This window comes from Eubalaena glacialis, chromosome 7 (assembly GCF_028564815.1).
Source record: "Eubalaena glacialis isolate mEubGla1 chromosome 7, mEubGla1.1.hap2.+ XY, whole genome shotgun sequence".
Taxonomy (NCBI): Eukaryota; Metazoa; Chordata; class Mammalia; order Artiodactyla; family Balaenidae; genus Eubalaena; species Eubalaena glacialis.
The window spans coordinates 111,908,449-111,936,267 of record NC_083722.1 but is presented as its reverse complement, the minus strand read 5'-3'; the positions used below and the strand labels follow the sequence as shown (position 1 = coordinate 111,936,267).

At 54.4% G+C, this 27,819-nt stretch overlaps 1 protein-coding gene across 3 annotated transcripts in view; it reads right to left on the bottom strand.

Annotated features, from left to right (window-relative positions):
- The window catches only part of MGLL (monoglyceride lipase), a 102,778-nt gene that overhangs the window by 7,789 nt on the left and 67,170 nt on the right, over positions 1–27,819 (bottom strand). For all 3 annotated transcript variants that reach the window (XM_061197358.1, XM_061197359.1, XM_061197357.1), the window contains exons 4-6: positions 18,077–18,213; positions 16,393–16,503; positions 8,790–8,879 (exon numbers count right to left, since the gene is read on the bottom strand). In XM_061197358.1, the coding sequence (XP_061053341.1) occupies positions 8,790–8,879; positions 16,393–16,503; positions 18,077–18,213 (338 nt within the window). The remainder of the gene's footprint in view (positions 1–8,789; positions 8,880–16,392; positions 16,504–18,076; positions 18,214–27,819) is intronic.

The following is a 27,819-nucleotide window of genomic DNA, read 5'->3' as shown; positions in this document are numbered from 1 at the left end:
CACCCTGGGGCCCAGGCTAGGTCTGCCCCACAGCGAGGCTAATGCCGTGCGGCTGCCTGACCCCAGCGCGGGGCAGCAAGGTGGGGCGTCAGGCTCCTCAGCCTGGGTTTCCCATCGAGGAAGGGTCCTCTCCCGAGCCCCAGCCTCTTCTGGCACCTTCCCTGTCCGGGGGTCTGAGGGCTCTCGGCAAGGTTGACTCGACAGCTGGGAACAAGCCAACTGGGCTGCCTGCCTTTTGAAAAAGCTTTGCCCCGAAGCACAGGAAGCAACCCACAGTTGGGAGCGTTCTTAAACTTCTGGTTGAGCAAAATCCAGGAATCACCCCCCCCCAGTCAGATCTCTTGACCTCTTTTTTGAAAAGCTGTTCTGGGATGGACTCAAAATTAGATTTTTAATTAGAACAGTATTAGAAATAACTAGCCCTGAGCCCTCACCTCTATGCCAGGTGCCGTGCTGAGTGCTTTACATGTACTTGCTCCTTGAATCTCCGCAGGACCCCTTCACAGGGACTGTCATTATTATCCATTTTACACATGAGGAGACTGAGGCTCAGAGAGGCTGGGTGACTCACCCAACGTCACACAGCAAGTGAGGGACGGAGCCAGGATAAGAACGAGGCAGTCGGGCCCCACCATCAGCATTCCCAACCTCTCACCACGCTGTGCTACATGTTTAGACAGGAGGAAGTCAAGGTGAGTCCTGTGGGTTCAAGCGGCCAGGGGGCGTGGAGTTGCAGGGAACCAGCACGCCTCAGACGAGAAACGGGTACATCCCTGGTGAGGACCGTAGCGTGCTGCCGCCCCTCACGGCCTGCCACGGGGTGGGGGGCTTCTGAGCACAGGCGAGTGCCTTGCCCACGTGATTTCACACTTCCCAGAGAGGCCCAGCCCAGCAGGCCTAACCTCCTGCGTTGCCTCCCAGGCACCTACAGACATGTCTGCAGCCGGTCTTCCTGACCCCCTTCCAGCCCATCCCCTCCCTCTGCCTACGGAGACCTCATCTGCCACCTGCTTCAGGGCCACCTGGGATTCCCATCTCCTTCCTCCACCGTTTCCATCTCTCTTCATCCATCCATCTTCACCCCAGAGAAATCAGACAGCCTTCCCCGGCACACTGGGGAGAGCAGGACAACTCTACCCAAGTATTCTCTGGAGCCAGAAACCTGTGGGAACCCGAAGATGAACTGGCAGGTCTTTGCAGAGACCATGTCTTCGCCCCCGCCTTTGCTTGAACGGCAGGACTGCTGCAGAGGGAGCCGGACAAGAGGAAACCTCTCCTAGGCCTCGCCTCCGGACTTCTTGCTGGAAAGCTCATGCTTTCCCCCCGCCCCCGCCTCTTTGCCCGCTGTTAACAGACCCACGATGTGACCCCGAAGACAGGGCCTGGTCCAAAGCGCGAGTGACACCGTGTCTGTTGGCCTGACGTGCCGCCTGCAGGGTGGGGAGGGGACATAAGGGTCCTGCCTGATTCCACAGAGTCTCTCCAGCACGGCCGACTGAAGCAAGCCCTGTTTACCGAGGCCCAAGTTCCCGCTATGACCCCAACCCGGGGCAGGCGCCCCGCCCTGGGGGACTGAAATCCCTGAGCCAGACCAGAGGAGAGCCACCAGAAATGAGGACCTGCAGTTCCACTTTGGATAGAAAGAGGACTAATCGGGATTAGCCTACATGTATAAACTGCCACTGATCAAGGGCATGTGAATTACCGAACATCTTTTCCCGAGAAGTACTTTTTGCTACTAAGGCTTGAACTCCTGTTCATCCTTGTATCTGCTTTTTGAGCCCGGAGGTGGGCCGGCAGGTCAGGCCCTGGGCAGGTGGGTGCAGGCGGTTTGCACAAACCCACCACAGGGCACTGGAACCAGAAATGATGCAGAGGGTCACCTTGCTTGTGCCTTGGGAGTGGAGGTCCCTGCGGTGTGACCCTGGAACCAGACACAGGTCCTGAGTGGTCACCGAGGGAAGGGAAAAAGCAGACCCACGTTCTGCACCTCATCACACGGGCCACGGCCACCTTTTCACAGGCCAAGGGATTGAATAAATAATAAGAGAAACAAGAAAGAATCACTGGGGTCTTGCAGGACCATGTTCACAACTGCTGGTCACAAAACAGCAAGATTGCGTGGTCTCATGTCTTGGAATCAAAAGTCGGTCACAACTGAGGAAATCAGAACATGGACCAGATGGTGAGAGGTAATGAAAGGAATGATGACAGGGAATTACTGTTACTTTTCCAAAGTGTGATGACAGAATGGGATGTGCGTGGATGTCCTCATTCTGGGTCCTTCCTCTTGGGCAGTACATGCTGAAGTACGACCACAGGGTCTGTAACTTACTTACTTTCAAAAGTTTCAGGGGACTTCCCTGGCGGTCCAGTGGGTAAGACTCCGCACTCCCGATGCAGGGGGCCTGGGTTCGATCCCTGGTCGGGGAACCAGATCCCGCATGCATGCCGCAACTAAGAGTTCACATGCCACAACTAAGAAGCCCGCATGCCGCAACGAAGATCCCTCGTACTGCAACTAAGACCCGGCGAAGCCAAAATCGATAAACAAACAAACAAACATTAAAAAAAATTTCAGCCAAAACAATCTACTTTATGCCATTGGATTTGGCAATAATTTCTTGAATATGACACCAAAAGCATAAGCAACAAAAGAAAAAAATAGATAAACTGGACTACCTTAAAATGAAAACCTTTTGTTCATCAAAGAACACTATCACAGAATGGGAGAAAACATTTACTAACCATATACCTGGATAAGGGGTTATTAATATAAAGAACTCCTACAACTCAACAACAGCAAACCTGATTAAAAAATGGACAAAGTACTTGAATAGACATTTCTCCGAAGAAGATATATCAATACAAATGGCCAATAAAGCATGTGAAAAGATGCTCAGTATCACTAATCATTAGGGAAATGCATATCAAAACAATCTGGCAACCCCTCTTCTAAGTATAAACCCAAAAGAATTGAAAGCAGGGTTTTGAAAAGATACTTGCACACCCATGTTCACGGCAGTGTTATTCACAAGGGCCAAGAAGCGGAAGCAACCCAGTGTCCATTGAGGATGAATGAATTAACAAAACATGGTCTATACAGACCATGGAATATTGTTCAGCCTTAAAAAGGAAGGAAATTCTGACACCTGCTACCACATGGATGAACCCTGAGGACATTATGCTCAGTGACATAAGCTGGTCATGAAAGGACGAACACTGTGAGGTCCCTCAGGAGTCAGATTCACGGGGTGGGGGGTGCCCAGGGGCTGGGGGAGGGGCTGGGGAGCTGGTGTTCAGTGGGGAAGAGTTTCAGTTTGGGAAGATGAGAAAGTTCTGAAGATGACGGTGGTGACGGATGAACAATGTGAATGTATTTAATCCCACTGAGCTGTACACTTAAAACTGGTTAAGATGGCAAATTTTATATTCTGTATATTTTACCACAATAAATCTTAAAATATTTAAAATATATGTCCATATTGATATTTCATATTTAAGCATAGATAAAGAAAGTATGGCAGAGTACTTCCAATTGGTGAATTATGGGGAGGAGTATACGGGTGTATGCTATACTACTATGGCGACTTTTCTGTAGATTTGAAATTTTCCACAATTAAAATTGGAGGGAAAGCTCCAATCTGAATTATGGAAATTAACCTCTCCTCTCCCCGCAGTCCTGGCTTTCATGTCACTTTTATCCCCTTGTCAGGAGCCACGCATCCCCTGGGCAGGTTTGGGGCAGGAGACCCCCGTGGTCAGACCGCACTGTCTGGGGCTCGTATACGGCTTGGCCGGTATCCCAAAAGCCTTGGCAAGTCAGCTGCACCCTATCCGCACGTAAATGGGCCTCCAACCCTCATCTCCCGGCCTGCTGCGAGGTCACCAGTGGTATCTCTGAGACTGTGGTGGGGGAGCCCTGCCCGGCCTGCAGCTGCTTTCTTGCTGGACCCGTGAAGGTGCTTGGGAGAGAGAAGAGCTGGGCTTGCAGGGCAGGGGGTGCCTCATTTAGTCTGGGGCCTGGCTGGCAGCTGGAACTGCCCCTGACAGTCTCTCCACAGAGGCCCTGGTTTTTCTGCTGCCATTACAGCCGCTGACCTCAGGGACCCGCCTCTCTCGAGCTCAGAGCTGTTTCTGCCAGGGTCCCGGTGGAAGGAGGGCTGGGAGCAGGGGTAGATCAACGGACCCCTATGCAGGGCGCCGGCCTGAGCTAGGCCCGCTCACACACTCCCCCGCCGGCCACCCCACACGGAAGCCCACGCCAAGAGATGTTCCCATGGCTCCTTTTTTTTTTTTTTTTTTAAGGCGTTGGTAAATTATCAGCTGCCCGAAATAGACAAGTCTTCTGTGGCGATATGCGCTATGAATGATGGCGAGTCACAGAATAAGATCAGCTAAGCAAGCAGGTTATACTGGAAAGTAATAACGGGCTCTCAGAGGGGCTCCTGGGAGGCTGTGTCCTGGGGGCAGCATGGGAGGCTCAGCCTATCTTTAGCCTTGGTTACGATGAGTCAAACGCCTAGGCATGGCTGAGCTTTCCCAGAGCTGGCAGGAGCTTCCCAGGGCCACGGCAGGTGGCCTCCCAGCCGTGTGGGCAGAAGACACGCAGCCAACAGGGGAACAGTGGCCTGACCCCTGAGGTAGGCACACCGCAAATACTGGTGGGGGGCGGTGGTCTGGAGCGGAACCCACCACAGAAATGAAAGGGAGCAGAGCCGGCCCCTTCTCAGCTCCCTGGGTGCCCGGAACTCACCATATGGCCGGCAGGCATGAATGTAAACCAGCCAGGAGACGCTTGGAGGGCGTCCCAGCACAGTTACAGAGAACAGAGACTTGGTTCTAGAAGACAAACTGCCTCAATATATAAACAGTGGACGTTCCCAGCAGAAGACCTGGACATGGGGCCAGAGGACGGGGCTTGGAAGGGAAGCAGGGCACCTGTTTGTGAGCGGGCGGACGGTCACCGATGGTGCGCAGGGGGCGTCAGGAGCTCCTCAGCACCTCCTCCTCACACCTCCCCCTCGGCGGCCTTGGCCGGAGAACTATTTAGAACATTCAAGGCTTTGCAGAGTGGGAGGGATTCATCACATTCCGAAAACCCGTGGTTGAGGGTGGAATGATTAGTATGTCAGTACAGTACGCCAATGTGCTGACTGGGGACTCTGTGTAGACAAACACAACAAAGGCCGAGCAGCCGCTTGCTTGTTCCCAGGATTTCAGTTCCAGGAGCACTTCAGAACTAAGGCTCGGACATGAGAGACCTAGGCTCAAATCCTTACTTAGTAGCTGTGTGTCCCTGGATAAGTGACTTGCCCTCTCTGGGCCTAAGTTTCCCAAATGCAAATACTGATATTAAGACTGACTTCCCGGAGCCGTGGATGGGGAGACGGAGGGCCGCAGCACGGTGCACCGGGTGGTGTTGAGACAACGCCGGGCATTTCTGCCTTTACTCCTACATGCTGGGAGCCTGTGCATCTGAGGGCTCGCTGTTGTGAAGTGAGGGTGTCATGCTGGCAGTCCTGGCTGCCACATCAAGCCCCAAACAAACGTCCTACTTCCCCAGAGACACAGCCGACTTCCGAATCCTCCCGGGAGCCCGCCAGGCCCCCCGCATCCCAGCCTGCAGCCCCTTCCCCCAGGTCCTACTTCAGTAAGCTTGTGAAGCAAATGGTTCTTTTCTTCCTGAGGCTTTTATAGCTGCAGGGCTCCAGGGGAAATGTCTCAGCTAAAGATGGGCCTTAAGACACCCGGTGTTGGATCTGGGAGGTGCCTTTTCTGAACACATTTTCCCCCTCGGCATTGCTATTTTTAAAGCTCAGCAGAATGTTGAAAGGGCGACTCAGAGAGAAGGCAGGAGAGGGGCTAATGCTCGATGCCGAGGACAGGAAGCTCCCGCTTCCTATTTATTCTACCCGGGGTCCACCCTCAGAGCCTTCCCAGCAGGGAAATTTATTAGTGCTTCTAAAGAGTCACCCCGCTTACCCGGCCTGTCAGAAACCTGACACAGGACGGCGTGCCACCATGGATGGGGGCGATGAGCACACAAGGGGAGCCTGCATGCTGGATATTCACCCAGACTCTTCTGTTTTTCATAAGGCCTTCAATGAAATTTTCCATTAGTTCAAAAAGGAGATAGAAGCTCTGAAATTTGCTGCTTTCAAACAATGAGGGTTTGGAATCATTTCATTATCTTTCTTTCCTTCCTTTTTGCCCGCGTAGTTTCAGGTGGTGAGATAAACAATTCGGATTTGCACCTCGATGTTTCCTCTCAAAGGGAGGTCCCCCCTCCAGCCCACTGCTGTCCTAGCACAGCTGCTGCACAGATCAGTGGTTTTTCTGGAAATTGCACGTTTGAGCCAGAGCCATTATTTGGCTGCGGCGGGTGGAGGAGGCCCTGCCCACACGACTCCCCTTCCTAAGCGATCCTGCACACAGAGCGATGGTCTCCAGCCGTGGGCTGTGTGGACCAGTAATTACAAATCAGGAGAAAGAGCTTCACGCTTGTAAATACTAGCTGGGAGGAGGCATCCGAGCATGGACCTTTGAATCAAAGGCTTCGGATCCCAGCTCTGCCCCTGACTGGCTGTGTAACCTCGGACAAATTATTTAACCTCTGAGCCTCGGTTTCCTCACCTCTGAAATGGGGTTAATGTTGATCTCACTCATGTCATGATTGGCTTCGGTCTTTCTGGGTCCTAACACTGTGCCTTCTCACCACACAGATCTGCCTTTTGGAATGAAAATCTTCTTCCTTTACTCAAATATTCTTGACCCTGGTGGGTCAAATTTGGCCCCAGGATATAGGTTTGGGAGTTACTGCTTTTAAAATTAGATTGGGGACCTCCCCGGCGGTCCAGCGGCTAAGACTCTGCGCTCCCAATGCAGGGGGCACAGGTTCAATCCCTGGTCAGGGAACTAGATCCCGGATGCCGCAACTAAAGATCCTGCATGCTGCAACTAAGACCTGGCACAGCCAAGTAAATAAATATTTTAAAAACTAGATTAAAATTCAAATGGAAGGTGGATGACTGGGCGGACTGGCCCACCTCAGGCTCCCCGCACAGGGCCCACACAAGCCACATTCATAAACAGCTGGCCCTCGGAGGCCTGGGCTTTGACCCCTGATTGTGACTGTCCCTTCCTACGCGTGAGGGATGACTCCCATGTAGCTGCCTGCTCTCTGAGCGGCTCAAAGGGCCAGGAGGCCAAATTGTACAATGAAGCCAGAGTCACTGCTCACGCCCCAAGGAAGCGGGGGAGGCCACTGGGATGCCAGGCGCCCGCTCCACTCTCCAGGGTCCGTAGGCAGCCAGCAACTCCCTGGTTGCAAACTCCTGACACAAGGTGGGAGGCTGAGGCAGGAGAGCAGCACAGTGATGTGCTCAACCCTGAGGACCATCCCTTCCAGGTGCCTAGGGTGCCGCCCGTCCACTGGGTGGTTGCCCCCCAGACGGAGTGGGCTGGGGACCCACTGACCTAAGCTCTGAGGCTAGTCCCATCAGCGGGTGACCCCAGGCATGTGCCTGCACATGGGCGAGCCTCAAGTCTGCTCCCCTGCGATACGGGAGCTGCGCACGGGTGAGCACGTGACACAAGCCTGGCACGGAGCGTAAGGGTCCCGTCACAGGCAGGGGATGAGGTGCTGGCCCTTCACTAAAGGGGAGGGGCTTGGTTCACCGAGCAGCACCTTCACAGACCAACCCCGGTCTCTGCATGGACCTGGCGGCAAGGTGCACCGTCGTTCATGCTGAACCTGGTGTCTGGTCCCAGAGGCGGTGACGGTGACGTCGCACAACCCCCAGCATATCTCCCCCGAGGCCGCCTCACCCTGCTTGCTACGCCTCCTGGGCTGGTTTTGCTTCTACAGAGGGCAGCGAGCTCTGCTTGAGGGCAGTAGCCCACCCCTGGCACAGCGGTGCCTCCTGACCTGCCCTCAGTTTACCCCTTGCCACTCACCTCTACACTGTGGCCGAAGCAAACTCCTGGCTGTTCTGCAAATAGGCTCTTCATGCCGAGATCTTCACCCGTGCTGTTCCCTCTGCCACGAAACCCTTCCTCTGATCCCCCTCCAGCTCCCAACCCAGTGGACACGTGGCCTGGCCTGAATCCATTCTTCCATCCTCGATCCTATCCACCCCGCCCCCCAACAGAACTGCCCTTCTCTGCTCTCAGGCCACGAGGTTGGGTAGGACTGATGCCGCCCGCTTTCCTGGACCAATAACCCAGACTGTCAGCCAATAAGAACCAGCCCTGAGACTTTTGTTGGGAAGAGGTGCTGCCTTTCCACTGCAGTTGCTCATGTAAAGCTGCTGGTGGCCAGCTTTGCCTCCACTTGGGGAAAGTTTGGTTGGGAACGAGGCCAAACCAGGGGATATGAGAGGTGGGGAGAGAGATGGTGAACAAGACTCTGAGCCCCTGGATCCAGCCATGCCTGAAGCCTTTAGTTACACTCACCAATAAATCCCTCTTTTTGCTCAAATCACTTTGAGTTGGGTTTCTGTCACTTACAACCAAAAGAGACCTGGCTGACACACACAGAGTTTCATCTGGTCAGCTCCTCTGCACACATGGGTACAGCTCAGGCAGCACTGCCACCCACTCCTTCCCACCCAATCCTAAAGCCAGACAGCATCTCACACGTCTTCAAGCCCCCGTCACCTCGCACAGAGCCTCGGTTGAATAGTGGTAAACGGCCGAGGCAGAGCTAAAACCTGGATTTCCCCCCCGGGGCTGGTGCCTTCTCACCCCACCAGCCCCAGCTGCCCCAGGTCTTCAGAAAGACTCACCTCTGTCTTATTCCGTGAGAGCGTGCTGCTGTCGATCCGGCCCAGGGACACGTTCGGCAGGACAAGGTTGAGAACTTTCGCGGCAAGGACCTAGGTGGGAGGGAAGTCAGGGTGAGTGCAGTGGGACCCCCACCCAGCTGCCCACGGGGCCAGCTAAGGAAAGGGACACCCAGACTGGACATCAGCCAGGCCTGATCCTGGGCTGGGCACCCAAGGACCCTCCTCTCTCCGACCAGACGGCCTCACTGTCTGGCTCTGGGCCACTGTGGGTGAGCCGGGCGAGGGGAGGCCGCGTGGTGACAGCGCGACGCCACGTCTGTTTTCTGCTGCTCCCGATTCTGTGCAGTTGCTCTCCCTAGATCCCTCCCGGGTCATGAGTTTGCATGACCTGCAGGAGCTCCCAGCTGAGCGCCTGTGCACAAGCAGCTCTCAAAGGCCCTCAGAAAACACGGCAGGGGCAGAAGCACCCTGTCACCCGAGACGAGGTAGGACACGCTCTGGTCGGGAAGCACCTGCCGACTGTCTTGGGGCACAAACAGCCACGGCGCCGAGGGACACACCGACCTGACTGCTGGTCGTGTGGCTCCAGGTGCGTGGACGCAGAGCTGCACAGCACTGAGCCTGTTCCCTTAGCTCCCCCCGGGACCACTGTGCGCAAAGGCAGCGGCACACGGTAGGTGCTTGACGCATGCTCCTTGAACGTGGTCCTGGCTCAGGTCCAGGCCTTCCCACCCCCTCCTGCTGGATCTGGTGTTTACCCAGGAAAAGCGTGAACCTGGATCTCACACGTCTGCCTGCAGAGGGGGGCTGCTCCCGTTTCTGGGCTGTGCAGACACCCGGGGATGAAAGATGCTATTTCCAAAGCGAGCTGAGAAACGCTGAAATTAGAATTGCACGGAAGGTGGCGAGCAGCGAATCCCCGGTCTGCGCGGAGGGCGCGTGTCACAGAGCTGACAGGTGCTGCCTCTTGGCACCCTGCGTCGGGGAGGGCACCCACATCCACTCAGTGACAACCCCTGGGTGTGCTGGGCACAGCCCCAGGTGCCCAGTCTTTTAATCTTGACACAAATGCTGTGAGGTGAGGGTTTACCCTCGTGTAACAGACAAGGACACTGAGGCTCAGTGCCACTGCACACGGCCAGCTGGAAGGGGGCAGAGGCCTGGGGTGCAGCTGCCCTTTCCCTTCCAGCAACAGCGGCCCAAGGGCAACGTTATTAGGGAAAACGACGTGGATCCCAAAGCTTGTAAAACTGATCCTAGACTTTCCGCTGTCCTTGATGCCCTGCCACGGCCTCCTGAAGGACATGGAGTCTCTCAGCTGACTCCACGTGTGAGTGGGAGTCACGGCCTGGGGAGGCCGTGTGTGATGCGACCAGACCCCGCTGCCCACTTTGGCCCGTCTGCCTGCCTCGTCCAGCACGGCCTCCTCAAGGACACGGCTCTTTCTCGGCAAGCAGCTTCCTACCCACTCCCCCATCAGATAGCCGACAGCAGGAAAAGGCCCAGGGACACACCGCCTGGGCACCTGCCCCGCGGCAGGCGTGAAGGCAGAGACTGTACAGGGTCCGCTCCACTGTCCAAGCCGGGCACCGTTTCTGCGTGGACGCGGGCACGCTGCCAGCTGTTCGTGGAGGGTCAGACTCACCTTCACCCTTGCGGTCTCTGCTCCCACCATGGGCACCTCTCAACCCAAACATTCACACCCCGAAGTGCCAAGGCCTCTACCCCCAGGAAGAGACACTGACCGCTCACAGGCTCCACGAGGATCAGGCCAGGCGGGCTGAGGCTCATGCCGTCCTCATTCTAGTTTCCCGGGGTGGGTGTGGGCACGAGGCAGCCAGGGGAGACGCTGCCTCTAGGAGAGGGCCACAGGGAAACCTGCCCTGCCCTCTGTCCCTGAGCAAGCGGTCTTCCCTGCATCACTAACAGGAACTCTGTGCAGCCATGGGAAGCTTCAAGAAGAGCCTCACGGGAAAAAAAGAGGAGGAGCGCCGTTTCTGGACAAGCATTTGCTTTACGAAATGAACAGTGCAAGGGTCTGGTCCCTGGAGGGACCAGATAATGCACAGCAGTTCAGCTGCCCCCCCACCTTCCCGTCCCAGTACAGTCGCCGAGTTCCGGCGGGGACTCTCCTGCTGCAGCTCCGACAGCCTATGGCCCTGAGCCCCGGGTCTCCACAGGAAGACGGCGCTTGGCTTTGAAGTCCTGTTCCCTGCACCCTGCTGGTATACTGGCAGCAGGCGTGGCCCCCATCAGGCCCTGTCCCTTCCTGACGTTCCATGACCCCTGCTTTACATGTGGTCCTCAGACCAGCAGCACCGGCAGCTGCCAGGGCTCAGGCTCTGCATTTTCACGGGACCCCCCGGCATTCGTGTGCGCCCTGAAGGTGGAGGGGCAGGGAGCCTGAGTCAAGAGAAGCACGACCCTGAGAGGTTCTGCCTGACCTGGTCTGAGCGGTGGCCCAGGTGGTGCAGTGTCCCCGACCCCCACAGCGTAGGACCAGGGACACGGACACACCTGACGTGTAAGCCTCCCTTTCAAAGGAGCCACAGTGAGAGATCTTGGCACCACCCTGACCCTCAGCTCTTTTTCTAAACCAGCAGAGTAAATTCTGGCCACATTTCCAACAAGACTCAACTGGGTAGAGACAAACCTTTGATGGCAATAATGTCACAGCTAAAAAAATCAGGTGCTTCTTATAGCCTTTTCCCCACAAAGACCAGAGAAGGAAAAGAGGTGGCACGCGGGGAAGGATGCTTTGAGCAGCTGCTCGAGACGCTCACTTTCCCTGCTGCTCTTTTAGGGTCTGTCTATTTCATTAGCTTTTCCATTAGAAAACTGAGCAGCGCGAGAGGTTGATCAAGGACGACGAGGTTCAGGAGGGTGCTGAGGGCACGTGGTGAGGAAGCAGGGGGGTCGGAGGGAGCCCAGCAGACCCCACGCCCGAAACATCAATTTGTCCAGGTTGCTGCTGCTTCCTGACATCACCTCCCCCAGCGCCATACACCGCGAGAGCCCCGCACCTGTGTCCACGGGAAGACGAGGAGTGAGGGGCAGTGGCTCACCCAAAAAGGAAATGGAATGCAAGATATTACAGATCTTGATGCCATTTTGAGTAAGTGTTCCGAACTTTTCGGACAACCCTGCAGGGGCGTGGAGAGAGCCCCGGATCCAGCTCAGGAGAGGGGCGACCCCTGCCGGGCCCCCTGGAGGAGAGACCCCACCCTCATCGTGACTCCAACAGGCTAAGTCAGGTCTGTGCCACCACAGAGGTCCCAGTGACCCCGACTCAACGGGGCCCCAGGGCACATCGCCTGAGGACAATTTGGGGGCCGAGACCCATGACGACTGACACACAGTCGCTGGACCCCAGCCCTGGAAACGGAAGGTAATGAAGTGGGGGAATCGGTCCTGGAGACTCAGAGCTGGGCAAAGTGGGATTCGAACTCTGATTCTGAATCCCAGAGAAGGTCTACGATCCTCAGTGTCTCCATTTCTAAAATGGAGAAAATGAAACGAAGCTTGAAGGGCTGCTAGGAGGTTGCGTGACACCTAATTCCTCCAGAGCTCGTCCCTAACTGCCCTCTGGTTTCCGGCCCCAAGGAGAAGCTCCACCAACACTCCTTGGTTGACTGAGCAAACGCCGATGTCATTCAGAGTGGGGACCCCAGGAAGGAGGTAACCTGCAGAACCAGGTGACAGCTGGAGCCCCAAACTATCTCAGCTACAAAAGAGGATGACTCTCCCGGAAGTGAGGTCCATCCCCGACAAGCGAGCGAGCGGACGGTCACGTGTCCTTGGCCTGCCCCTGGGTTAACTGCAGCCCCATCACTTTAAGTGCTAGTGACTTGCACAAATGCCTTTATTGATCCAAAAGGTTTTAATGGCTCCCGAAGATCATTTTTAAGCTTCTGCCACTAAAAGACTTGACACGAGGGAAGTAATTACACTCGCTTTTCTACAGCAGCTCAACAGGCTGACCCGCGCACAGGAGGCCAGAAGTGCAGGCCTCCGTGGGCGCAGGAGTGCATGGCCGGGACACAGCCCAGAGTTTCTGGGGTGGGGGAGAGTGTACCTCCCGGCAGACAACAGGAAGCCCGCATGCCTTACAGAGGTAACAACACCCCCGGTGCATCACTGTTGCCAGATTCAGGGGCCAGTTCATGACCTAGCTAAGCCCTGACTCCTGAGTCTAACTTTACCTGAAGTTTGAATGAGTGGCCATTCCCCAGACCCCTTCCGTGTCCCTTCTCCACCCCTCTGCTCCAGGGCCTTCCGGACTCTGGTGACTAAAAGCAGAAGAGTGACATTCAGATGGGAAGTGGGCTAGAGTTGATCCAGGGCAGTTTCGGGGTGAAGGGAGCATCCTGCCACGCCTGCCGTCTGAGCCAGAGCTCACGCTGACCTTGAGCGAGACAATCGGCCTCATTTCCTCGTCTGTAAATGGGAAGCGGTGGCGGGGGGGGGGGGCGGAAATAAGATGGTACGTGTCTGGCATGAGTGCTGGGTACACAGCGGCCACTCAAGCCCCACCTGGCCAGGCGCCCTGGTTGGCGGGCGGGGCGGGGGGGTGGAGAAGCATCTGGAAGCACTGGGGATGGCTCCCGCATCTCGGACCTGACCCCAGGGGACAACCTCCAGGCAACAGGCAGAGAAGGTCATTTAGAGGATTACCCTCTGCGCAGGCTGAGTCCCCGCCCTGACCCCGGGCAGAAATCCAGGGGGATGTCGGGTTCTTCCCCAGAGAAAGGACTGGGTTAACCTGCAGCCCGGGGACAAGGCCTGGCGAGCTCAGGGTGTGACACCTGTTCCCAAGGGTTCCCCTCTGTCCCCAGGGCTGGCTGCAGTGCTGCCTTCCCCAGAGCATGTCCGGGGGCATGAGACAATCCCCATGAAACCTCCCATTAACCACTGAGACTTGTTCTGATGCACAGGGCTTTTGTTTCTCAATTTCTCCTGCTTCCACCACGATCTGAACACAGACAGCATTTGGGGCCAGGAGACTCTGTCCTCCTTGTCTCTTCGCCAGGCTAAATATACCCCAGCTTGTTGAAAATGGAGTAAGAACCAGATGTGCGGGATCTGGGGTGGGGGGGGTGGTCTGGCATTCTCACGTTTGGAGCGGGGAGCTGTCATCTTCCACAAGCCCGTCTGTGCTCCAAGCCTTGGGTATCTCATGCTGCTGGCTATAATGATTTTCAAACTTTCTCCATCAGGAACTGGCTGCCATGACACAAACCTGTGACCTGTCAAGGAGCCTCGCTCTGGGAGAAGAGTCACAGAACAGGACACTGCCCTGTGCTCTGCGCCCTGACAGTGTGACTCCAGCCAGGGAAGGGTCCCCTCCTCCCCCTCAGCCAGGGTGGTCTCCAGGAGGCTGTCTTTGGGGTCTGTAAGAGGGAACCACTGGGAAGACCCAAAGGCCAGTCAGTGGGGCCTCCTCTGACCCAGGCCCATCCCTGCAGGGGGCCTCACCTGACCCAGGCCCATCCCTGCAGGGGGTCTCACCTGATCCAGGCCCATCCCCATAGGGGGCCTCACCTGACCCAGGCCCATCCCTGCAGGGGGCCTCACATGATCCAGGGCCATCACTGCAGGGCGCCTCACCTGATCCAGGGCCATCCCTGCAGGGTGCCTCACCTGATCCAGGGCCATCACTGCAGGGCGCCTCACCTGATCCAGGCCCATCCCTGCAGGGCGCCTCACCTGATCCAGGCCCATCCCCATAGGGGGCCTCACCTGACCCAGGGCCATCCCCCTTGGGCCTCACCTGACCCAAGGCCTGCAGTGAGGCCTTTCCTAGTCCTATGCACCAAGAGGTATCACAAAGGAAAATGACCAAACTAAACCCCACCCACAAAAACAAACAGGCCACCAAAAGAACAAAACAGGAAGCACAGAGAGCGTGTTCCCACATGTGTGAAACACAGGGACCCACTGGGGTGTGCGTACCCGCAGAGATGCACAAACTCTGCTAACTGGCTGCCCGCCTGCAACCGGGAGGAGACTCCACTCATGCCCTTTCCCTCTCTCATTTTGAACCGTACAGACATATTATTACAAGAATGTGTCAATTAAATTTTAAACAAAGATTCTGTGAGACTGCTTCAGAAGGCTGTCAGGCGGGACGTGGAGGGTAAGCCCGTGGTCCGGGGGTGGCAGACGAATCACAGGATGTCAATCAGAACTGCCGAAGCCCGGAGCAGCAACAGATTTCACGGTTCGGAGGATGTGTCCTCTGGTCTGGGGGCAACGGGCAATCTCATTTGTCTTGGTTAATGAGAGGAGACTTGCATCCCCCCGGGGACAGCTGGCTCCTGATTTGACAAGGTGATCTATTAGCGGCAGGCTCGGAAGGTCACGCTGGTGGCCTGGCCCAGAAGTTCCCCCTTTGCCAGTGACTCGGGGGAAAGCTTGTGGGCTCCACTTTGGGGCCCAGCTGCCCTGATCCCCTGGTGCACTTCATCCAAAAATCCCCATGGTCCTGGACTCTTCCCAAAGGGAAAACATCCGCTGCAGGAAACACCCACTTTCTTCTCTGGGGAAACACCCTTGATGGGGAGAGGAGAGGACAGCCCCAGATCCCAACCCACCACCCTGGGGTGTGGACCTGGAGAGTCGCTCGTCCCTTCCAAGCCTCAGTCGTCCTGACCGTAAAACGCAGGCCTCGACCCCTCCCGGGGGTGAGGGTGGGAGCCAAGGGAGATGATTCACGTGTAAGCCCAGCACGTGCCCGGCACTCACTGGGCAGAACAAACCACGAATCAAAGCATGCGGCGTGCCGTGAGGACTCCCTCTTTTTGCGATCCTCGTCTTGCTTACTCTACTCGGACCAGGACCCTTGAATGATCCTGACCCACTGCCTCACTCACCCCTCGTGCTCCTTTGAGAGTCCTGAGAACCGGCTCGGGGGCAGCAGTGTCCCCCAGCGTCCAGGAGAGACTGACCGTTGTTCGGGGAGACTCGGGGCTGGGATTCCCCACCCTCAACGGGTTACCTGTCTCTGAAACCTCAGGTGCATAATGTGTCAACAACCCAGCAGCCCTGCTGAGGCCACGAGTCCCATCTCCTTCCTCAGGGGGAGGAGGCCCAGCTCAATGCGGGAACCACTGGTTGTGCCGCGTGGAACATAACAGCCAGAAAAACAGAATGGAGGATCCGATAGGTCAGAGGTGAAAGTGCTCAGAGATGGAGAGCCACCACAGCCAAGGCGGCCGGCGCTGTCACGTTACTAACTGCCTGCAGCTCCACCGTCCGCATACCGTGGCCGAGGCTGGCCAACGGTCCCCGGAAATGAGCTCCAGCCCAGCACGTGGCTTGTTAACAGAGGCCCCTTCGCTGGATTCCTAACCCGCGTAACCTTTCCTCCTTCTAACGTTCACCAACGAAACATGCACAAGCAGGAAGTCATTTTCCTTTTGTCTTTGGGGAAAAAAGTACCTGACTTGAGAAACTACAGAATTCCAGGGACAACAATGCTTGCTACTTGTCCAAACCTTATCACAATCGTGGGAGAAGCCCTTTCCCCCAGACTCTAGCTGTGAACGGACTCCCCGGGGCCAGGGAAGCTGCAGGCGTCTCACGGAACCGGAAGTTTGTTTACCTTGAAAGTCGTGGCAGACTCGGGATTGGCAAGAACCAGCGGGGAGATCAGAACCATGCCGGAGAAGTGGCCGGGCCTCTCTGCGGCCGTGAGGATAGTGATGGCACCTCCCTGCAATGAGAACAGGCAGCATGTGGGTGTGGGCGTCGCCAGCGTGGGCTCTTAACTGCCCCATCGCGGGTCTCCTGCTGGGCTGCAGTCCCGGCCCAGAGCCCCAAGGACGGTACCTTGGAATAGACACCCTCAAATGTTGGATAAACTGGACCTGCAATTACTTGCTTTCACATGTTTTTTTCTCCGGGTTTTCCAACAGCAAACATTTCAGAGAGATCTAAATAAGGTTCCTGCTTGTGGGCTGCAAGTTAAACAATAACATATTTCTATTTCATTTCAAGCCAAAAGCTGGCAGACCCCCAATTCACCCATTCCGTCAGCCTTAATATGAGATCTGAAAAAAAATCTGATGATAATAAGAGATTGCTATACTTTTTTTTGTTTTCCTGGTTCAGTAAAGGTCCCAGAAATTTAGGTTCCAAGAAAAATAGTGAACGTGGGTGGTGCTCAAGGCATGCGGCCTTGGCTATTTGCTAAAGCTGAAGGTAACCTGAACCAAGGTCTGAAATCACACACGCTTACAAGGGCCAGGCAGGTAACAGACGCGTAGGAACAGAGCCCGACTGTGACCGGGGTGGAGGGGAGTGAAAAGTCACCCAGATTTCAAAATCAAGCAGCTCAAAACATTCTTTGCCAGCCATTGGGGCAGGGGGTCTAGAGGCAGATTTGGCCTGGATGCTGCCAGTTTGAAGAGCCCTGATTTAAAGATTATAGTTGGTTGATTCTTAGGGGGTTTAATGTATATAAAAGGTGAAAGGGGGCTTCCCTGGTGGCGCAGTGGTTAAGAATCCGCCTGCCAATGCAGGGGACACGGGTTTGAGCCCTGGTCCGGGAAGATCCCACATGCCGCAGAACAACTAAGCCTGTGTGCCACAGCTACTGAGCCTGTGCTCTAGAGCCCGCGAGCCACAACTACTGAGCCCGTGTGCCACAACTACTGAAGCCTGTGCACCTAGAGCCCGTGCTCTGCAACAAGAGAAGCCACCACAATGAGAAGCCCACACACCGCAAGAAGAGTAGCCCCCACTCGCCACAACTAGAGAAAGCCCACGTGCAGCAACAAAGACCCAACACAGCCAAAAATAAATAAATAAAATAATAAAAAAAAAAAAAAAAAAAAAAGGTGAAAGGGATTTGGAATGACGTGTAAGGACTTGTTTCCTCTGGAACCCCATCCTAATTCCCATGTGTACTGTGTGACTCTGAAACGGGCAGGATGCACAGGACCTGTGTTTCTCCACAGGCTGACTGAGGCCCTGAGATGCGGCCGTGCAGGGAGAAGTGCCCTTGGGGCCCCACCATGAAGTGGCACCTTCCTGGTGCCTTGGGCCCTGGCAGGAAGGAACGGGCGGAGGTGAGCTTCTCTGGGGCTGCCTCCAAGGTGCTGGCCCTCGTTTCCTGAGCATAAATTGTCTGGGAACTCCCACAGGGGGCCGTGCTGGCCAGGCAGATAGCGATGGGGCCAGAGGCAGGGCGGGCCCCAGCATCCCGGGACCCTCACCCTCCACCCACTGCAGGGCTGGGGCCGGGGCCCGGCTTGACTTAGAGGGCTCTTCCGTGGTCTGCTCACCATGGAGTGGCCCAGGAGGAAGATGGGAAGCCCCGGGTGGTCCTTCTGCACAACGTCCACGTGCTGCAACACGTCCCTGATGAAAACCTGGAAGTCAGACACCACCATCCTCTCCCCCTCGCTCTGCCCGTGGCCGACTGGAAGAGAACGGGAAACAGAACCAGTTACCAGAGGCTGACTCCTGCCAAGCCCAGGGGTCTCCTCACAGAATTACCAGCCACTCTTTAGGGAGGACCCACCAAGCCCTTCCAAGCACTCTTGACCGTGGCAATTCTTCTCCCCGCATTTTACAGGCTAGGAAGTTGAAGCACAGAGAGGTTAAGGAACGTGCCCCAAGATCACACAGCCAGAAGTCATGAGCCAGGATGTGAACATCACAAAGCCTGTCCACGCAGCCAGGATGCCTTCCTTGTGGCCGTATCCCAGGAAAAAAGAAAGGACAGGCACGTGTAGTCTCACTAGGCCTCGTTTCTCACCAAGTGGCCAGAAACAAGACAGATGAGGCTTGGAACTCCTTGGGCTTTCCCAAGTCCTTGACCCTCACAGTTATGTTTCCAAGCGTTAGCTTTTCACCAGGTAAAGTGTTGCATCCTGTCACCTCCCTTTACAGCTCTTGGTGAAGACAGCGCAACAGACATAAGACAGTCAAGTGCGCCTGCCAGAATCTTCTCAGCGAAGCAGCCGTAAAACTAGGTCATGCTCCCTCCCTCCTGGATTGTACTGCCTGTCCCATATCCGTGCTGTTCACTTCCCTGTGTTCTTTCTGAGGGTCCCTCCACGCTCCCCTCTCGGAGGGACGTCAGTCGCCACAGAAACCGCGCAATGTGAGGGTTTGAAAACTGCAAACAAGGAGGAGCTCCCGGAGCACAAGTTAGCACAGCAAGCGGACCTGCCCAGAGCTGCAGGGACCATGCCGCCCGCTTCACGGATGGAGGGGGTGGGGGGTGCTCACAGCGGCTGGAACGGCTGGCCGCCCAGACCTCAAACTCGGAAACCCTCTGTGTGGTCAGACCACGAACTCCTGTTTCCTGCTCTCCGTCCCCCACGAGCGCCCACCACACACAGCCTGGGGCCCCCTTCTGTCACCCTCTCAGCGGCACCCTCAGTCCCCTTAAATTCATTTTTATTTTTTACTGGGGTAAAACATAGCATCTTCACCATCTTTCAGTGCAAGCTCAGCAGTATCGAGCACATTCACACTGCTGCACAACCGTCGCCACCATGCACCCCCAGAACCTTCCCATCGTCCTCAAACTAAAACCTCATGCTCCTGGCGCAGGCTGAACTGCATCCCCCTTCCCCACTCCCTTCACATGCTGAAGTCCTAAACCCCACAGCTCAGAACATGACTGTATTTGGAGACAGGTCTTTAAAGAGGTGATTAAGTTAAAATGAGTTCGCTGGGCTTGCCCCTAACCCAATCTGACTGGTATCCTTGTAAGAAAAGGAGATTAGGACACAGACACACACGGAGGGACGCCCGTCTGCAAGCCCAGGAGAGAGGCCTCAGGAGGAACCAGCCCTGTCGACACCTTCATCTTGGACTTCCGGCCTCCAGAACTTTCAGAAAATAAATTGCTATCATTCACGTCACTCAGTCTGGGGTACTTTGTTATGGCAGCCCAAGCTGACTGATACACCCACTAAACAATACTCCCCTACCCTACCCCCCGTCCTTGGAAGATAGTTCAGTAATGATATGGCCAGAGTATTATGTTTAATACTGCCATTTTAAAAAATAAATAAATTTATTTATTTATTTATTTATTTTTTAATTTTATTTTTGGCCGCGTTGGGTCTTCGTTGCTGCGCACGGGCTTTCTCTAGTTGCGGCGAGCAGGGGCTAGTCTTCATTGTGGTGCACGGGCTTCTCATTGCAGTGGCTTCTCTTGCTGCGGAGCACGGACTCTAGGTGTGTGGGCTTCAGCAGTTGTGGCTCACGGGCTCCAGAGCGCAGCCTCAGTAGTTGTGGCGCATGGGCTTAGCTGCTCCGCGGCATGTGGGATCTTCCTGGACCAGGGCTCAAACCCGTGTCCCCTGCATTGGCAGGCAGATTCTTAACCACTGCACCACCGGCGAAGCCCCAGAGTATTATGTTTAAAGTTTGAATTATTACAAATACGTGATCATTATTTTTTCTGTGTGCTTATGTTACTAACTTGATATACGATTAGATTCATTAGTTTCAAAATAAATTTGTTCACAACTATAGATTTTGCTGTTTTACTTTTCAATTTTATTTTCTTTTGTGAATACGTAAACATTTACCTGGTTCAAAAGTTAGAAAAATAAAAAAAGATTCATCCAGTGACATCTTGCTTCTATTCCTGTCTCCTCTACCTCTCCCCTCTTGTTCCCCATGGCCAATCATTTTAACTATTTACTGTTTTTTCTTTCAAAGCAATTGTTTTTGCAAAAATAAGAAAATTTTCTTTTTTTTTTTTTTTTTACATAGAAGGTAGCATGCTACAGATCCACCCTATTCTACGCCAGTTTTTTTCACTTTTAACGTATTCTGGAGATTACTTCGTTATCACAAACAGGCCAAGAGTTCTTCCTCTGTCTTAGGGCTGTGCAGTGCTCCTCTGTGTGGGCGAAGTACAGCTTACTCTGGCCATCTCTCATCAAAAACCATTTGTTTGACATCCAATCTCTCGTTTATTAAACATCTGACTGTAATGAATCACTGGGAATGTTTTATCCCATCTTTGTGAAGGTGCGCCTTCAGGGTGTATGTCTAGGTGGCAAGGTTGTTTGGTTGAAAGGTGCATGCAGGTGCCATTTCAGTAGAAGTTGCCCACTTCCCATCCACGTGGGTTGTGCTGGGTTGAATCTATCAGCCTCCCAACAAAGCAAGTAGTTCAGTGTTTGGATTCTTGCCCTTAAGACACAGGAGAAAGTATAGGTCGAACATCTCCTCATATTTCAAGAGTCACTTGTATTTCTTTTCTGGTAAACTGAGAATTTCTGTCTTTGCTTGCAGGGTTTTGCATTTCTTGATATTTAAGAGCTCTTTGTATATGAGTTGGTCATTTGTCCTTTGACTTGATGTTGTGTTTAAGCTACAGAAGATTTTTATTTGAAAAACTTATCAGTCTTGGGACTTCCCTTGTGGTGCATTGGTTAAGAATCCGCCTGCCAATACAGGGGACACAGGTTTGATCCCTGGTCCGGGAGGATCCCACATGCTGTGGAACAACTAAGCCCATGCACCACAACTACTGAGCCTGTGCTCTAGAGCCCGTGAGCCACAACTACTGAAGCCTGTGCGCCTAGGGCCCATGCTCTGCAACAAGAGAAGACGCCGCTATGAGAAGCCTGCGCACCACAACGAAGAGTAGCCCCCGCTCGCCGCAACTAGAGAAAGCCCGCACGCAGCAACGAAGACCCAACGCAGCCAAAAATAAATAAAAAATAAACTCATTAAAAAAAAAAAACAGCTTGAGCACTAGTTGCTTTAAAAAAAAACAAACCCTTAAAAAAATTATCAATCTTCTCTTTTTATGGCTTCTGAGTTTTGATTCTTAGTTATAAAGGCCTTCTCTACTCCAGGGCTATAAAGGAACTCAGCATTTTTTCTATGAGTTCTTTTATGGTTTCATTTTTTGTGGGGGAGGATAACATATACATAACATAAAATTTACATTAACCTTTTTTTTTTGGCCACGCCGCACGGCATGTGGGATTCTTAGTTCCCCGACCAGGGATCGAACCCGTGCCCCCTGCAGTGGAAGCGCAGAGTCCTAACCACTGGACCGCCAGGAAGTCCTACATTAACCATTCTCAGGTGCACAGCTCGGTGGCATTAAGTACATTCACACTTTTGTGCAACCATCGCCACCATCATCTCCAGATTTGGTTTCATTTTCTACACGTTAATTTTTGATCCACCTGCAGCTTATCGTGGAACGTGGTGTGAGACAGGACCGCTTTCCTGATGGTTCTTTTCTTCTTAAAATCGAGGTGAAGTTCACGTAACATAACGTTGACTATTGTAAAGTGTACCAATTCGGTGGCATTTTGTATATTCACAATGTTGTTCAACCACCTCTATCAAGTTCCTAAATGGTTCTTAATTGTTCTAGCAGAATTTATGAAGAAGTCCTTCATCACCTCACTGAACTGTGGTGTCCCCCCAATCCCATACGAAGGTTCCCCTTCGACTCGAGTCTGGCCTATCTCTGGACTGCTGCTCGGTTCTGCTGGTCTGCCTGCTCACACGTCAGCCCCCGTGACGAAGGCACTGCAGTGCTACCCGCCCCGGCCGCCCCGCAAGCTCTCCCTTGCCCCTCTCCCCCGTCCCGTGGTTGCCTCTCCCCATGATGCGCACTGCCCGCCCGCCCGCCCGCTCTTCCAGCTCCGGCACGCTCCTTCCAGAGCTGCAGGTCCACCTCGTGAACCCCTGGTCAGAAGAATCCCCTGACAGCTTCCAAAGTGGCTCTGCTCCCGGGTTCCATTCACCTTCTGAATCATTCAGGCTCAAAACAGGCCTGCTGTCTTTGACCTTCATTCTACCCTCTGTCGAGCTGGTCCCCAAACCCTTCCAGATTTCTAGGTCCTCAGCCCCCTGGATCGGCCTGCGCCTTTGCATGCCTACGCCACTTGCAGGGGGTGAGACGCTCATCGCCCTTTACCTGGCGATGGCTCCCCACCCAGCCCCGCTGCCTGCCCTGACCCCCTCTGCACCCCTCTGGAAGCTGCTCTGACCTTGCAGGGGTCAGCGTCTCCGCTGTCTCAGAGCTCGGTCCACGGGTGCTGGCCGTTGTCGGGGCCTCGGGTAAAGGCTCTGACTGGTCCTGCTCCCGCACTAGAAAGCACCATCGGAGCCACACTCACGCCTCCCCGCCCGCTGTCCCTCAAGGCACATCCACGCTTTTCTGCTGTGCCTCTCATACAGCGGCGCCCTGCTGCGGGGCCCTCAGCCCTGCACCAGGCCAGGAGCAAATCCTTTAAGGCCCATCGCCACTCCTAACCCTTCCACGGAGTCAATTCCCTCCACACAGGTGCAAGTTCCCCTTCCCCCACAACCAGGTCTTGTCTCTATCACAGGTGAGCTGACTGGAGCTCCCCCTCCTTCGCTCCTCCAGCACCACTCCTCCCCCATGGACCGAGGGTCCCTAGAGCCCGGCTGACAAGCAGCTCTGATGGGTGGCTGGCGGCCCCCACGGCACTGTGCTGTGGGCGACTGGTGACGTCTGCCACGGACTTGGGGAGGAGGCTGGGCCCGCACGTGTCCCACACCTGCCAGGGCTGACCTCGGGATCAAGGATCCCATTCTGTTCTTCTGCATAATCCTCAGGGCTCCTCGCAATGGCCTGGCAGGGGGTAGGTGCCTGCTATACACCTGTTGAAATGAACTGTAGCCAGTATTTCCATAATGGCCACTCACCAGAGATTCATCTCCATTATCCTGGCCACACTGATTGATACATTTCCTTTCCCGCCACGTATACCGAGCAACAGTTCTGCATTTGCAATTAAAATTCTTTTCCTCATATTTTTTAAAAGAAAGAACCCCGCACCACAGGCCTTAAGCCAGCATATTTTTTGTTTTGTTTGCCCTGGTTCTGCTATGTACTGTGTTTTTTATTTTCTGTATTTTGATGCTTTACCATCTGGTTAAAGCTGTCCGTGGAGGGACTGCTGCTCCCCGGGTGAACTGGCCTGTGAGCTGGCCTTTCACATGCAAACCAACCCGCCCAGAGCCCACATCCCACCTCTCACTTTCTGGGCTACTCTCCTGCTGTCCTTGTCGCCCAGGGCCAGGTACCGGACAACCAGGGCAGCCCCTAAGCCCGCGAGCCCACTGAAATTATTCAAACCAGCCAACCCTCAGCCTGCTCAGCCCACCTCACCATTCCTCCTCGTAGAAAATGCAGTAAAGGCTCCCGTCTACATTCCCCCCACTCCCTCTGCCTCCTGACCGGCCCTGGTGCTTCCCTGAGTGGCCCTGTGTGGGGTGCCCTGCCCCCTTTCTAGGGAATTGTGAATGTAATAAATTCTCCCTCGTGACAGCCATTTCCACGTCTGTGTGTCTCACCACAACTGATTAAAACCAATCCCAAGGACCCTTAAAACACTCTAGCGTCGTATTCCGTGCACAATTAAGTAGTTAATAATTCTTTGTTGAATGATGAAATAATCCCTGTCTCTTTGTCTCATACAAAATATTTCCACCTGAAATAACTTTCCACGGCACAACCGTGTGCTAAAAAGAGATCGTGAGGACGTATCCAGAGAGCTGATGATCCTGCTAAAGCTGGAACAGGAAGAAATGAGCATCTGACTTCCCTTTTCTTAGGAAACCAGTTCTGCTTAGTACTCTTAGAGAAGAAAAATCTGGTGAAACATAGCCTCGAGTAAGGAAAGAGAGACAAAGCATTAAAAAACCAGTAATGACAACACCCGATATTTACGCAGCAGGTTGTAATTTGCACAGCCCTTTTCCCAGGGTTATTTCACTCGATCCTCACAACCCCATGAGTTAGAGATTCTTTCCCCCATTTTCTAGCAGAGAAAAGTGACCCTCGGACAGAATGGATGGAGCTCAGCCTCCCAGTGAGTTACAGGCCGGGCAAGGGCTCAAGCACTGATTTCAGACCCCAAATCTGGTGCTTTTACTGCCACTTCCCTTGCCAACAAGGAGACCAGGGCCTCGCGGCACGGCTGGATCTGACCCAGGAAAGTCTGATTCCAGAGTCCGCCCCCTACACGGTGGTGACGCAACACGCTGCCTCTGCGCTCTTCTATTCTACCCCTACATCTACCTCAAACGTTCTTCCTGTTCTAATCAGAAGAGATGGGCGTGTGTGATTGAAAACACAGGCAGGCGTTCACACCAGGCCCGCAAGTCTAAACGATGAGATGGTTTCCTCTAGACACTGGGGTACCAAGCTCCCAATTTTGCCATTTTCACAGCAAAAGCATCGCCACGCCCTGTCTGGTGAGGGGTCCACAGCAGGGTCCTAACTGCGGACCACACGCTCCCCACTGGGGGGTCTGCACAAACAGAGATTTCTCATTTCTCGCCTCTGCTCCTTTGGAGGCTCCAGGCAGACAGCATTTCCCTGACCCAGGCTCTAGGGACGTGGCTTTGTCTCCCTGGGAAAATCTGACCAGTAGGAGGATGGACTTCCATCCTGCGGGGGCTGGCCCTGCATTCCTGGCCGGCGCACAGGCCAGCACGAAGCAGGAGGGGGGGCTCCTGCAGGACGTGCGGTTCAGGCCAGCGAGACAGACGGTCACTGTGGCACCTCTGACCTCAAGAACCACAGGCCTGGACGGGCAGGAGCCACGTGTGGGAATCACGGCCACACAGACCCAAAGGGAGAATAAAGCCACTTGGACGAGCTCCGGTGTAACGGAGCACTGTGAGGGGCCGGGAGGAGACCTGATTGAGCTCCCGTGTCCAAACTTAAAGGGAGTCACTAGCCCGTATATGTTACACAGAGAGAAACCAGTACAACCACTTTGGAAGCCTATCTGGCATCTCGCAAGGTTGGAATTCCATACTTTACAACCCAGCCATCCCACCCCCAGGCATTCATACACCCAAGAGAAATTCCTGTGCTGGCACCATAGGAGAGGGGGTAACATCGTTCGCTACAGCCTGTTGTCACAGCTGGAGAATGGACACATTGTAGCTAAAGGGATTATTCTACAGTAGTGAAAAAATGAGTAAACGAAAGCTACATGTAGGAACCTTACAAACAAAATACAGAGTGAAAAAAAGAGAGTAAGGTATTCAAATTTAGCCATTTTATAGAAAGCTAAAAAAAACAAAAAACAAGCAAAAGCAAACTATTTTTTAGAGAGCCAAACCTATGTGATAAAAGCAGAGAATAAAAAAGCAAGGGAATGAAACACAAATTTTAAGATGGGAGTTACCACTAGTCACTTGCCTGTCTGTAAAACCAGGAGACATCTCCTCACCTCATCATAAAGCTGCTGGAATAAACGAAGCAGAGCAGCACACCCGGCAGAAAGTGGGTCTTCACCACTCACTCACTTCCATCCACATACTCTTCCCCATCACAGATTCTTCTGCATGTCTAACCTGTATTTCTCCTCTGCATAATCATGGCTTGCTTTCGCCTCGGTTTCCTTCTAACTAAAAATAAATTTAACATCTAACAGAACTTTTCTCCTCAAAACATTAAGGTAGGTCTGTTCAGTCCCCACCAGATGACAGAAGCTCCCATGTGGTGCCTGACAGTTGTTTGGAGCTTCTGTAACCCACAGAAAAACATGAAAACCGGGCAACCCAAGTTTAACCTCTGTTGAAACTGTAACAAATGTTACTTTTAAAAAGCAAAGGAGATCACCCATGGTGAAGTGAACTGCTTTAGAAAGAAGCACAGATCCCTTTCTCCAGGATCGGAGACGTTGTATTGTTAATATTTAGGAAGCAGAACTTTCTGAAAGCCTTGGAGATGCCAGCAACTAAAACCAGCTGAAGTCAGGACCCCAGAGCTTTCAGAAAAGACAGAAGGTGGTCAGCGTTTCTCAACCACAGAGAGTCAATGGAAGTGACCACGGAGCGAGCGGGCAGGAGAAACGGCCCCTTCTGCCCTCGACAAAGGGCCAGCTCTGCACACTGAGGCCCAGGCAGGGCCCGGCAGGGGGCACGCCCTTCCACATCCGGGTACCGAACCAACACCACTGCAAGTTCAAATTCAGCTACGATATTACAAAGGCGAAAAGAGGAGCACTTACTAGCTCCCGGCCCTGTGCCAGCCCCTGGACCCATGGCTCCTCCTGTTTGATGACAACAGCGCAAATCTCGAGGAAGGGTCACCACCCCATTTAAGGACCCGGAGAACCAGGGAAGGACGGGATAGGGAGGACAGAGCTGAGGGTGGAGGTCAGGAGTCAGCTCCACCTCACCTCCTTGTGAGCTCGGGCAGGTGACTTCACCTCGGCCGGCTCAGCCTCCCCGCCTGCACAAAGGGACGCTCGTGCACCCCACTCCACAGGGTGCGTGGGGAGTCAGGGAGAGCGAGGCACGGTGGTCAGCCCTGAGTGCAGCACACAGCAAGCGCTCAATAAACGCTCAACTGCCTTGCTGGTCAGGGTGAGGACGCGGGCGGGGACCCAGAGCAGCCCTGTGTTCTCTGGGCAGTGTTCCCTGCCGTTTTCAACTCCAGGACCCATCAACTACCCCCAGGACATAGTGAAAGCACCCTCGAGCCTCAAAACCGGCGTTAATTATGCGTCAGCATCACTACTGCACATGAGGCTATGAAGTTAGGAGGTGAGGATGAGGTCAGCGTGCTGGTGGTCCCGGGAAGTCTGGACCTTTCCTGTTGATTCCTCAAGCGGACGCAGGAGCAAACATACCCCAGGGCTCTGCTTCTTAAGGAGCCAGTGGGGGTCCCGTGGGATCACCGCGTGGGGTGGAGGCGGGGGGCCTGGAGTCCGGCCTCAGGCATTCTCCACCCTCCGGTGTTGTCAGAGCAACAGACAAGGCAGCAGGAGGCTTTGTGCCAAGGCCATCGGCTGGACCGTGGGCATCCTGCTGGCCCTGACCACCCCCCACCCCGGGCCTGCCCTTGAAGGGGTTAGAGGCGGGCCACCTGGGCGCGAGGCTCGGCTCCCTGCGGAGGGCGGAGCTCGGTCCCGAGGGGAGCAGGCAGGAGGGTGGCGGCGGGGCCCCGGACGAGGGCGCCCGGTCCCCAGAGTCGCGCCATGGGGCAGCGACTCTGGAGGGGCGGCAGCCACAGCCACGTGGGGCAAATTTAAAT